The 13564-nt window shown below is 42.9% G+C and overlaps 1 protein-coding gene across 1 annotated transcript; it reads left to right on the top strand.

Annotated features, from left to right (window-relative positions):
- The first annotated feature begins 499 nt into the window (after positions 1–499).
- Positions 500–2528, top strand: LOC117961157 (E3 ubiquitin-protein ligase rnf146-like). The gene is made up of 2 exons (XM_034899624.1): positions 500–728; positions 1317–2528. The coding sequence occupies exon 2, from the start codon at positions 1318–1320 to the stop codon at positions 2395–2397; it is 1080 nt and encodes a 359-aa protein (XP_034755515.1). The 5' UTR covers positions 500–728; position 1317; the 3' UTR covers positions 2398–2528.
- Positions 2529–13564: the final 11036 nt, after the last annotated feature.

The raw sequence follows: 13564 nt of genomic DNA, 5'->3' as shown, positions 1-13564 counted from the left end.
ATATATATATATATATATATGTACACAAGACATTTTTCTTATGCCATATATTTCTTTATTTACAGACTCAAGGTCCAGATAAAAATAAAGTCAAACCCTCCCTGTAGAACAGACCTCGATCTACCCCTGAACATAAGCATAAAAATGTTAGTTTGAAAGACATGTATAAAGGTATAGCCTACTGTATGTAAAAAAACAAATAAACAATTCTGAATTACGATTTTTAATATTTTGTATGGATATTTAAAATTGCAAAAGTTAGCGATACAAACATGACAACGCAAATATTCATTTACATCAAACATAGACTTTTGTACAGTATGAGATAAATACTAAAGCAAAACATTTTACTTCTAAACAAGATCTTTTACTCCAAAACGCTGTCCTTGTTGTGAGTGAAACTTACCTTTTTTTTGCGTCTGCCCATTACGTTCATGTCGTCATGAATGCGTAGACCCGTACGCACGTTAAGTACTGTGGGCGGCTGTAATAACGTACCCGTAGATCCACTGAACATGTCTAGTTAGTTCCATAGACCGTAAATGAAAAGCTAGATCTCTTAACAGACGGCTGTGGGGTTGATCCAAGCAGGAGCACTGAAGTCAGATGGGCTTGGCCGAACAATAACGCGTCATTAACTACTTGTATATTCATAAATAAATGCAGCTTTATACATTTCTCCATCCGCGCTTCTGCTGAGGTCGCTTCTACGCTATCTCCGTGTTCAGGTGAGTCTGTTAACCAACAGATAAGTTTAATGTAGCCGGATAGCTGACAGCTAACATGCTAACTACACTACGTAATGCTACAGCAGCTGTCAAATAAACGTTAGCTAGCTAAGTAAACGTTAGCTAACTAGACATTAACTATAGTATTGTAGTTATAGCTTTACTTGCACATTAAAAAGATATGCCTCTTACGTCACTGCCTATTTTTAATGTAATAAGCTAGCTAACACATAAGCTAACGTTAGCACCATAGACTACACATAACAGCAACGTTAAGTTAGTTGCTCCGTTAGACAGCAGAAACGAGGCCTTCGATATTACTCGTAATGAAGTTGTCCAAATGTTGGAATGTCTACCTAAACTAGCATTATTTGGAAACTTGATTTCAATTATCTATATTTGAAGAAACCATAACTTTGTGTTCTGTTTGTATGAGGGCGTTCCCAAAACAACAGAACAGCGCATGTCAAGTGGGAACTGCACCAAATTTCATATTTTAATTACATTAAAGTAATTTACAGTTATGTAATATAGTGTAAAGTGTGCCAGGCAAGATTTGTTGTGATAGTGCTGTGTTTCACTTTTTAGTATGGCAGGCTATGGAGAAGTGGACTGTTCCGTGAATGCCCTGGCGCCCTCCAAGCTCATAGAGGAAATTGGAGATGCTTGTGCTACAGACCCTTTCAATCCCACCACCACCACCACCACCCCTGAGTGTGCCATCTGCCTGCAGAGCTGCGTCCACCCTGTACGACTCCCATGCCTCCATGTCTTCTGTTTCCTGTGTGTGAAAGGTGCCTCCTGGCAGAGCAAGCGCTGTGCTCTCTGCCGACAGGAAGTTCCAGAGGACTTCCTGGAGCGGCCGGTTCTCCTCTTGCCTGAAGAACTGAAAGCAGCAGCTGCAGGGGTGAGCCGGAGTGGAGGGACCCGTGGCGGTTCCCGTGGAGACTATGCATGGTACTATGAGGGACGCAACGGCTGGTGGCAGTATGATGAAAGGACCAGCCGTGAACTGGAGGAGGCCTTCGCAAAAGGCAGGAAGAGCACAGAGATGCTGATTGCAGGGTTTCTTTATGTGGCCGACATGGAGAACATGGTGCAATATCGCCGCAATGAGCATGGCCGAAGACGCAAGATAAAGCGGGACATTGTAGATATCCCCAAGAAGGGTGTCGCAGGACTGAGGTTAGACCCTGAACCTGCCCCCGTTTCTTCTGTACCGGTTGTCACCCCAGCTGCAACAGAACGTGTCAGCTCAGCTGATGGATCAGACACTGATGGCCAATCGCAGTCTTCATTCTTTGGGATAATGGCATCTCTTCCCCCTGTTAGACCTCCAATACTCCTGGGACGCCATCTTACAATCCCCCGTCCTCCCTCCCCCTTAAGTGTGGAGGAGTCTTTCTCTCAGCTCCTAATCAGCCAGCCGGAGGGTGAAGTGGTGGAAGGAGAAGAAGAGATACAGACGTATGAGTATGCATCCGGCAGCAGTGAGAGTGAGGAGGAAAGGCCGTGCGAGAGAGGGAGAGCAGAAACGATGCCACAGATCAGACACAGGCTAAGAGAGAGCCAGCTGGCTAGGATGCCTCCAAGAGGCGGGCCCTCCAGCTCTGCACTCAGTCGCCGCTCACATAGTCCAGATGGTCAGTGCACTGTGACAGAAGTGTGACTGCAACTGGACTGTGGGATCTGTTCTACAGATGAGTGCTTGAACTTGTATCAGGTCTGCAAAAAAGTTTGAAACCCGGTATGCATCTTTCATGGTCCCATGAAATGAAAAATACATTTGTGTTATCTGTATCACTGCCATGAGAACAGATGCAGCTGGTACCCAGATTACATAAATAAGGCTCTACAGCGGTGTTTACACTTAGTGTAATGGGAGAATGCCCTCTGCATGCAGGGGGTTTCCCCGAATTCCTATTTAATGGGATGCTGGCAAATAAAAGGATCTGTACATGATTTTAATTTGATTAAATGGGCATACTTTAACCGAACATGCTTAACTACATAGTATTGCATTTTCATGTGCAGTTCCCCCACCACAATAATTTAATTTTTAAAATGTATGGTTTTCAATGTAACATATTCCCAAGCTTATCTTCCCTTGGAAAAAATTGTAAATTTACCAACCCTCTACAACCCCAGTTAATTTAAAGCCATTTCAAGGGACCTTTACACGTAAATTAAGACCTTTTTGTTGACTCCACAAGATAGTTTCAGCCAACAATATAGTGTATACAATAGTGGTTATGCATCACTCTCAGCCACAGGTTATGTAGTGAAGCTTAATCTTGTCAGGCCAAAAAAAGGGTGAGGAACTATAGCAACATCTTAGTCAATGTCCCAAAACCCACGTCTGTCACTGCCTTTACATCAGTTTGTGACATGGCAATGCAACCTGTTTTGAATCAAAGATACGCTCTCTCTGTTCTCTAATCTTTTGAGCTGTTGGTTATCGTGGCCGATTTTTTTTCCTCCTCTCTTTTACAATGACTTAAAGCTCGAATGTAGCAGCTTATGTACCAGTTACAGAGGGTTAAAACTGCTCGCCTGTTCCTACCTTGCTGACCAGTTTGTTTAAATTTAAGTTTTGACCATGACCTACTCTAACTAATAATATTTTAACTGGTGTTTGTGTGTTCATATTTTCAAGCGTACGAGGGGCGGAGAGGCTGTATTCCCTCTATTGTGTGGAAATCTTGTTTTAATAATGGTGTGTGTGTGTGTGTTTGTGTTTGTGTTGTTGGGAGTGTTGGGTGCTGAAAAGCCACTGGCAGAACCACTGGAAAGTTTTGGCTATATATGTAGAGCCACATTTGGTTTTCTATTTATTGTCAGAACTCTTGATAGGGCTACTATCAAAGCACTGGTACTGACACGGACTTGGACCGTCTCGATCTGTCCTCACTCGTGTGTTTTTTTTTTCCCATTTTGCCTCAGCTGTTATTACTATCATCTTGTCAATGTTGGTGTCTTACCATCGGATTTACCTAAAACAAACTTTTGTCTGTGTGATGTTGAACCTGTGGTGGTTTGTCAAGTTATTAAAAATCAACAATTTAAAATCATATGTTGGATGATTTATCTTTGTTATAAATGGTGGAACACATTATAGATTTATGGGATAGACCTGAAACAAAAGTGGCACTGAGCCCTAGGCCTGTTTGCAATATGTGTCCTGCCACCTGTTTGAGTTTACATGTAGTGAGCTCTATGAGTCCACATGGTGGAGCTGTTGCCCACATTTCTGTTTACCCACATGTTGACAGGCTCCAGAAAGGCTGGGTGGTTGAAAACCTGCCAATAAGAGCAATAACATGTTTTCTCAGTCCTCTCCCTGCATAAAACTGTAGTTATTTGTACAGTTTTGTGATTTTGGTCTTATACTGCTATCAATCGGGGCTTATGGGAGTCTGCTGACTAAAGTATGGGTTTTCTGCATGTACGTGTTTGTGGGAAGAGAAGACTTTGCCAAAAAACAAGACCAATGCAGCTGAGCTGCAGCATTTGCCAACTGAAAAAAAACAGGCTCAGTGTGTGCAGACTGTGACTTGAATTAGAAAAACTGCTTAATGAGCCCGTGGCTTTTTTTCAAGCTTCAGTATAACTGAGTAACTTTAATGATGAGGACAGTGAAAGGTTGACTGGAAAAGGTGTTCCTGCTTACTTACTTTTACTTTGGGACATAATTTACATTTGCAGCCTTTTAAAATAAGTGTAGTTCGCTCCATAAATGTCACAACAGTCATTGTTACATATTTAAATGAATGTCTTGTTCTCATGGCAGGGCTTGGTCTTGACAAATCAGACATTCGGGTTAATTGTGTATGTGTGTGTTTGCGTGTGTGCGTGCGTTTACTTAAGCAAAAACTAGGGATTAGCTGCCACCAAGGTAAGGTAATAGGACTGGTCCAAAAAGAGATAATATGCCCAATGTTGATTTATAAGTTAATTTTGCACACTAGCCTATATACTTAAGTTTTATATTAGACCAGGCAACCTACATTTAACCGATACGGTAACCAGCAGTCCTGCTTCGGGAACATCTGCTACGTGTAGCCATCATTAGAGAACTTCAGACTTTGCCATCCATTAAACCACACTGCCACTGGGGCTAAAAAGCTACACCTACACACTCCATAGTAGAAATATTACACTACACACTTCATAAATACTATACAGTTGTATTCACTCGTCAAAGAGACAGGGTGGAGATGGTGCAAATGGCACATATGTCCCCTCTAATATGTAGAAACCCCAATGGAGCACGTGTAGCTGGTTGACAAATGCTCTGAAATATTTGGTGGTGAGTGTGTCTCTGACTGAAGATCTTTAGTGTACTATGGCAATTCAAGGTGCCAATGCTGATAATGAAATTACTTTGTCCCACTTATAAGCAGTACATCACACATCTACGGTATGCTATGCGTGGTTGCCATTTAAAACATACATAAGTATATGTGTGATATTCGTACAATATAGTCCTCTGCATATTCTTTGTATCCAGGTACATCATATGTCATATATTATGCAGGGCATAACACAAACTGGGATGCTATGAGACACTGACAGATTTATTTGTCATGGAAACGGACTGTAATTAGATTGAACATGTATAGAGCAGCATCTGTCAAGGACAATTACATTGCGTCTGAGTTAAATGGAGACAGAAACTGAGTGGGTGTCTCTTAGCATGCGTGATAAGAGGTCAGTGAGAGCTCTATATGATAGGGCCGGACGTACAGACACACCGGCGGGCAGACAGGAGGAGGCACTGCTATGCCCTTTAATTCCCTCATATGTGCTATCATATCCTGGTCAAATTCCTTTTCTAGCCTTCCTCTTCACACTACAGAAAATACACTGTGGCTGTCTTCAATCCCTCCACAAATAGTCCCGTCATACCCACGTCTTTCGCCACCCCGAGGCCCGCAGTAGAGCATTGTTGTTGCATGGATTATTTATGACCTTGTTTTGTTGAACAAGATAGAGTAGCCATGTACATTACATGTTTGTTTATTGTGTACGTTAATGAAAATGTACATGCTTATTTATATCTGTACTCCCTAGTGTAACATATTTGGTATCTGTGTCAGAATAAGAGAAGTTTGCGTATTTGGATGTACATTCACGTATATTATGTCATTAGTATTTCTTAGCATCAGAATCAGGTTTATTGCCAAGTAAGTACTTAGAAGGAATTTGCCTTGGTGGTTTGTGCATTTATAAACAGACATATTGAACATTCAATAAACAATAAATACAGTTTGCTCTATAAGATACATAATGCTGAGATTCACAGACAGGGTATCTCACTCCTGCAGGAGCCAGGAATGATCTCACTACTGTAACCATCATCGAGCTAACACCATTAGAGCCTATCAAGTGACACGCCTCATTAAGCCGGGTGCTACTGAACCATTTATAACATTGACGCGTCACATCATTACTATGAGGACTCCTTGAATCATACAATTTTTATTAGGGGTATTCTCTATTTCTAAATACATTGCCATATGACTGTAGAGTCCAATTTTGTTTTGTATTTTTTAGGGTTTCTGCTTTCTAAAGAAGACTGGGACAAGTGAGATATAAAAATGGAAGAGGAGCAGTACACTTTATTGGACACTTTATGACATACACTGAGCTAGAAGTTTAAAATAAGATGTTATGCGTATACAAAAAAATTCTACAGGAAACTGTGTACAAAAGGCCTAGAAATGTCAGACTTTTTAATGACTAATTTTTTTAAACTTCATTAGCTTAGCTTAGCTTAGTATAAAGACCAAAGCAGGAGGAAATGTTCTGCTTACGAGCACCTCCACATGTTTGCTATTGAACACATTTTATCTCATTTGTTTAACCCGTCTGAGGTGTGAATTTACAGGGAGTCACATGCTGTAACTATGTCTTGGTGGGGCGCAGTGACTTCCTGGAGTTAGTTGCCTGGAAACAACACGACGAGAAGACTACAAGACATTAAAATGTTGAGGCGCCGGTCGACATTAAGTCTTTTTGCTACGCTAAGCTAATCGGCTGCTGGCTCTAGCTTCATAAATGGCAAAAAATCTATCTTCTAATGAGATAAGAAACTAAAACATATTTACCAAAATGTCTATAACTATGACTAAAAAAGAGCATAAACATATCTGAATGAATGGTAAATCTATATATATATAGTGAAAAAAGTAACAAACTGAGGTTGAGTTGTTTTGTTTTGGAGGCCCCTGGCCTGCAGGCTTCTGTGGTCTCATCTTTTCCTTTCAGTCAGAGTAGACAACTATGCCTCCAACACTTTCTCCCTCTATTGTAGACAAACCACACTATGTATCCCTAATATCGCAGCTCCATAGTTTATAAGTCAAAGGCTGGACTGCAACTGAGAGAAGCTACGCGATGGGCTGCTTTAAGGATAAGTGGGCTTATCCGGGTAGTTAGCATGCTCATTGTCCCCTTGAATTATCACAGTTAAAAATAACTCACATTATCACTTAATATTTCAGAGCATTTGTCAACCACTCGCTCAAAGAAATGCTACACTATGCTCAATTGGAGTTTCTACGTATTAGCAGGGAACGATTTGACAGTTGCTCCTTCTCCATTACGGTCTCATTTCAGCCTGTCAGCCCGGCCTGTAGGGAAATAAACACCCAAGAAACATCTGTCTATTGTTTCCTTAGCGGAGGCAACCCACTGACTCCAGCTTCAATTAACCTATTCTTGTATCGTAAAAGTGCACATACAGGATGTGTGTCGCTGTCTCCTTCCCTATCGAATGCAAATGTAAGTATGTGCATTGTGTGGAGTATGTTATAAACCACTGGTCCATGTTAACATTGTCTCGTGGACATATGGTTAGCATGCTAACATTAGCATACGCTGTTAAAATTATTACAGCCTCACAGAGCTGCTAACATGGATGTTAACTTGTTGTTCATTGCACGTGTGTGTGTGTGTGTGTGTGCGCGCGCGCCACAGGCCAGACGGCAAGCCGGCTGACTGCTCCACTGAAACCAAATTAAAATTGGTCACACAATAAATAGACCACTATAATCACCTCTGCCGGGCAACACCAGCTAACGCCATGAGAGCACCCCGCTCTTGTTTTGAAAGGTGAGCCTCATGGGTTGTCTTTCAAAGAGAAGGTATTCGGGCCACATTCTATTTTAATGGAGAGGTCTGAAATTCTCAAGAAGCCCTTTAGGGTCCTCCAGACTGTCCTTGATGGTCCCACCTCTTGTACTGCTACATTCATCATCTGGCATTTGAGATAGCCATTTCAATGGATGGACACACACATACTGACAGTTCGGACATGTGGACGAAGATGGAGCGAGCGGGACTGTGACTTGAGCTACAGTCCAACGGACAGGATGTTTTTGACTTTGTAGATGAAGTGGGTGAAAAATGAAGTGTAGAGTGGTGGGATTTAAAGTACACCTTTGGTCTTAACAGGGTTGACCCCTATATTAATAATTTAAGCCGTCAACACTTCCAGTAGATGAACAAGATATCAGAAATCCATGTTCTGTCTGTATTGTTATTGATACATTGTTATTGTATGTGAGTTTGACAGGAGGCTAACTTTCATTGATCTTATTTACTATTGTATATCTTTGAGTTACAAAGAGAGGGCACTCCTTGTGTCTGAGGTACACTTAATTGTTATTTGATGTCAGGTCTGCATTAAAGTTGGGTTCTAAGCCTGTAAAAGAACACCAATTGATCATGACAAGGATGTAAAACAGGTGTCCGTCCACCCAGTTTGTTTACGATACCATGCACTCACATGTCTGGCGCAGGTGGACGCTAATGAGGAACATCCTTTTAACATAGAAGAAAAATGCAAACACTGTAGAACTTAAAAGTACTCTAACTTGCATGGTGTTCAAGACATGCAAACATCTCCGGCCTATTAAGTTTTACTAGAGAAAACCTGTATAATGTAAAGGGAATGTTCGGCGGACCCTGTGAAACAGCTGTAGAACAGCTCAGTTGCAGGTTGTCCTGACCTCTTTATGTGTAACCTCTGAAACAGGGTGGTCCTGTCACTCTTCTGTCCACATTTTTGTGCGACACGCGTATATAAGTGGCAGTTAACGATCTATTTTGAGCCTGTCGCAGTAGCAACTGACACATGCTGAGGATTGCAGTGTAGAACCCCGAGCCCAGCTCAAATGAATGAAAGGCTTGTCAGGACAGAGATGCACCACTGGGGGTGTGTGGGGGGGGGGGCAGAGGGCACAGGACAGGGGACAGGTGGATGTGGGTGAGGAGAGGCTGGAAGGAGCGCAAGATTCACACATGCCTAAGACAACCAAGGAGACATTATGTCAGCCACCAGGGGCTTATTCAGACACATGTAAGTCTCATAATCACGCATGTATGGCAGATATATTAAGCTTGTCCAGATGAATAGAGACTTTGAAGTTTGCCTAGCAACTTGTGTAGATAGCCTGTCTCTGTCAGTGAACTTTGAATGGCAAGGGTTAATAAAAAAAAATCATGTCCTATCCATGTCATTGCATCACAGTAACTACCTGAAGGCCTTTATGATGTTATATCAAAAGTAAAGATACAAAAAAAATAATTGCAATAAGCCCAGAGATGTTATCGTGGGTTTAAGTTAACTATCCCAATATCTCTGAATTACAAGATTGTGTTCTTATGGTAATGGGTTCATTTTTTTTCTTATCTTGGTAAAACAACCGGGTGTGTTTTTATGATATTTGAGATTGTCATGAGAATACAAAAGGTCATTTTCTTGACTATGACAAATCTCAAAATAAGAAAATGTTTTTGTGTCAGCAGTTGTCTCAGCTAATTCAGTAGTTGATACCCTAAAACACACACAAACACTCACACACACACACACACACACACACACACACACACACGCACACACACACACACACACACAGACAGACAGTTAAAGCCATGAGAACAGATGCAGCTGGTACCCAGATTACATAAATAAGGCTCTACAGCGGTGTTTACACTTGGTAGACCAGTACATTTTTTAAAGAATGCATGTGCGTTTGTGCAGTATTGCAACAGTATACTATCAGAGTTGTGTAACTTAGTGGAGAGAAATCTTTCATGCTGTGATGCAGAACTGTTTTTTGATTGGTGTTGACTCCTCCCGCTTTGGTCTGGGTGTGACAACGTGGTCTGCTGACGTCAGGGGAGCCATGGCTACACTTCAGCTGTCTGCTCTTGTGTTCTTTATTTCTCCTGCTGTCATGAGTAGCCTTTTTTTAATGGAGGACATGCTGTGCCAAACTCTGCCATCCAGTCTGCAAGGAGTGTCCTCGGTCGGGGAAGCAGGAAAAATGGGAGTAGAGGGTGAAGTAACAGGAGGAGAAACCCTTTGGTGCTCTCGTTGAGCACTTAGCTCATGTAGGCAGCTGCTTGCCAAGAGTTAGCAGGGGGCCTGACGAGGACATGGGAGGGATGGCCAACAGGGCACCTTGTTAAAATAACCTCATTCAGTCCAAGTAGGTGCCAACCTGTGAGATAGGCTCTCATTTACACACACACACACACACACATACATACACAAACAGAGTAGGAGGAAGGAGCGGGAAGGGAGGATGGAGAAAAAGAAGCTATCACAGCCAGAAATGTCTTAAAACCAGTGAGAATAGGACAAAAAAAGCTTAAACATCAATATTAGCAAATTGACTAATGCATAGAGATGATTAGAGGATGACAATCTAAATCCCCAATTTGTCAACATTCATTTGACATTACATGTTTGTTTCATTGGGAGGCAGAAATAGTGATATGTAAGATGAAAGAGAGTGAGAGGAACCAACGTCCTCCTGCCACTCTTTATTTATACCCCCAAAGACAGCAGGGTAAGATTTCTGGCACCAAAACACACGTCACGCTTGCTATTTCTGTCTGAGGTGCCACATAGCACCGAGAGGTAGGGTGACAGGGCTGAGGCGTCATGGGGGCAAGGAACTTCCGTACGCCCACCCAGAGTTTACATTACCTTTTACTCTTTGGCCACCTCTGCCAGATGACAGTGTGTGTATATGTGTTGCATGTGCTTTTTGTGTACAGAAAATGTGAAATTGGATAAAAAATACAAGTAATGTACGCACGTATAATTGAAACTTCTCTGCGTGTGTATGTACGTTTGAAGCTGAGAGTATGTGTGTTTCCTCATCTTCCACAGAGCATGAGGTGTCAGAGAAGCCAGGGCTTGTTGATGCAATCTTATAAGGCGAGAAACATAGCATGGAAAGTGATCCTTAATGCTACAGTATCAGTTTGTGTGCTGCACACAGGATATCTTGGTAACGACGGATAGCATACCTGCTCTTGAACCAACACTGTGCAGCAGTAATAGTACTTAAACATGTTCAAAGTGACATAATCCAAGTGCTGTGTCATAAATCAAATATCTGTGTTTAGAGGAGCGCCGTAAATAGTTGCATATTTTATCACGCAGCTTCTCAGGTATGATTGAACAAACAGATGCTTTAAAGGTGGCGGACCGTTAGCAACTGACACTGCTTGAGCTGCCACTGCACTGACACACGGCAAATAATTGACACCCTAAAATATCGTAAATGCAATGCTGCAATAGAGAGAGACGAGTCGTTATGTCGAAGCACTGTCATATTTATTACCAAGAAAAAAAAAAACATTAAAGGTATATCATAGTCATTTGTCACAACTGTTATTCGAACACCTTAAATATATCACTTTGACAATATGATACAGTAAAACACACTGTTGTTGACAGTTAGAAGATTGCTGCTGGGAGCAGAGTCGCGACTTAATCTACTCCTGCTGGTGGCCAGGTTGAATTTGATTCAACATGGCAACCATGAGGATGAAACACATGGGCATGCACCCTCAAATTGGGGCTGCATGCAAAATCTCATTATACAGAAAAGACCTGAAATTCAATACAAAAAAAAAGAGGATAAGCGGGTAAATGCAGCTAATATGTTGATGTGCTGGCAGAGGTTTCATCACAGAAGAAGAAGCAAAAAGCCACAGCAACACTGGAGAATGTCGTGGATGTGTTTTATCTGGAACATGTCATCAAGATGAAATGAAGCATTTCTTTAACTCTCTTAAAGCACTTTGTTTCACAGAAAAGTCCTTACTATTTACACAGAGAGAGAGGGATCAAGCGTTGGTGAAATGGAAAGGTATTACATAATGACAGTCTCAGTCTGAAGAGAGTAGGAAACAAGAGGCCGGTGCTTCAGGACGGGACTTGGTGTTCTGGTCATGGGGCTAGGGGGGCGAGTCAGAGGGCTTGGGGGCCTGTACAATGGGCCTGATGGGGTGGTAATGATGGCAGTGGGGGTGCGGCCGGCCCACCTGGAAGGAGGTCGCTGATTGGCTGGCCGTGCAGGACGAGAGAAGCTCTTTTTAGGATTGACTGGGGACAACTTGACTGGGTTTACCTAAACAGAGACAGAATGGGACACATGTTAGCTCATATAGTATCAGTTTTCATTGGTTTGCCTTTGTAAAACTGATGCTAATGCTGAACTCTATGACGTAAAGAAGAAGAAAAAAAGCTTACCTGCTGTGGATCCTGTTTGTAAGCTGTGTGTCCTGCTCTGGGACTGGAGCTGTACTCATGTTGGATGTCCAGCATGTCCAGCAGCTCAATAAGTCCTTCATCCTTCACTCGGCCAGACCCTGGCAAATCCTGTGTTGCTAGCCCACCCCTCTGGATCTTCTGAGCTCCAGAGGAAGCACTTGAGACCCTGTAGTCCATTTTGGGCTCCACATGTTGGGGTGCAGGCTTCCTTGCTCCGTCTCTGTCTGCCCCGCTGTTAGCCCTGGGTCTAATCTTTGGGCTCCCTGCCACCTGTGATCTCCTCTGGGACTGCTGAGGACTCCTCTGGGCCCCTTTAGAACCGCAGTAGCCTCCTCTGTGATCCTTGTGGTTCTGTCTCCCAGAGTCTGATACTAACCCCCATTCTTGGCCGGGGTCTACATCTGCTGTCAGCACACCAGAATCTGATTGGCATTTCTGGGCAGGCACACGCATGGGCACCCTGCCGGGGACTACAGTGGCTCCCAGAGCTCTGCGCTGACAGCTAGGGGTAGGGCACTTTGGCTCTGGTGCCAGTCCCTGATTGGTCACCACCCCTGACTCGGTGAGCATTTTGCCCTCGTTTTCCTGAAGCATGGCTCCAAACTTCCTGAGAACAGAGGGGCTGCCGCATTTCCGATCACCCAGGACGCCAGGACTGAAGGACTTCCTGTCCGGAGCGGGAGATTCAGCTGTTGTTATGGGAAGCTGTGAGCGTGGTTGTCCAGCAGGAGCATCCCTTTGTCCAAGAGGGGGCTTGGCACCTGTGTTTTCTTTGTTGGGGGAACTCTCTCTACGGGGGGAGCTCTTTATGTGAGACACTTTGTTCGTCCTGTTTTCAGTGTCCTCAACACTGCCCACAAACTGCTCTTCACCAAGCCTGGACCAAACCGAAACAAACAATAATAAGATAAGAAGGTGTTTACATCACCGGACTCTGCCAAGGTTTCAAGAATGGGGCTGCAGTGCACTTACCTTTCATTTCCAGAATTCTTTCTGATCTCTGCTCCCTGGCTCACCTTGATTGTGTCACTGAAGCGCTTAGAGAGAAGGGAAAAATATATTTAAGAAACATCCCCATCAACCTCTACCTACTATATTAAGAAGCATTAAATGAGCGTGCTACTTCAAGATCACAGGCAATGTTCGGTTTACTGTTCCTCACCAAAACTGATCCCTTATCATAACTCAATATAGCACTGCCAAAACCACTCTGATCTACTGTACTTTAACGTTGGCCATGCACATGGCTTTTCAT

The sequence above is a fragment of the Etheostoma cragini genome, chromosome 18, assembly GCF_013103735.1.
Source record: "Etheostoma cragini isolate CJK2018 chromosome 18, CSU_Ecrag_1.0, whole genome shotgun sequence".
In the NCBI taxonomy this organism is placed as follows: Eukaryota; Metazoa; Chordata; class Actinopteri; order Perciformes; family Percidae; genus Etheostoma; species Etheostoma cragini.
Note: the sequence above shows the minus strand (reverse complement) of the source record. Positions and strands in the feature narration are given on the sequence as shown.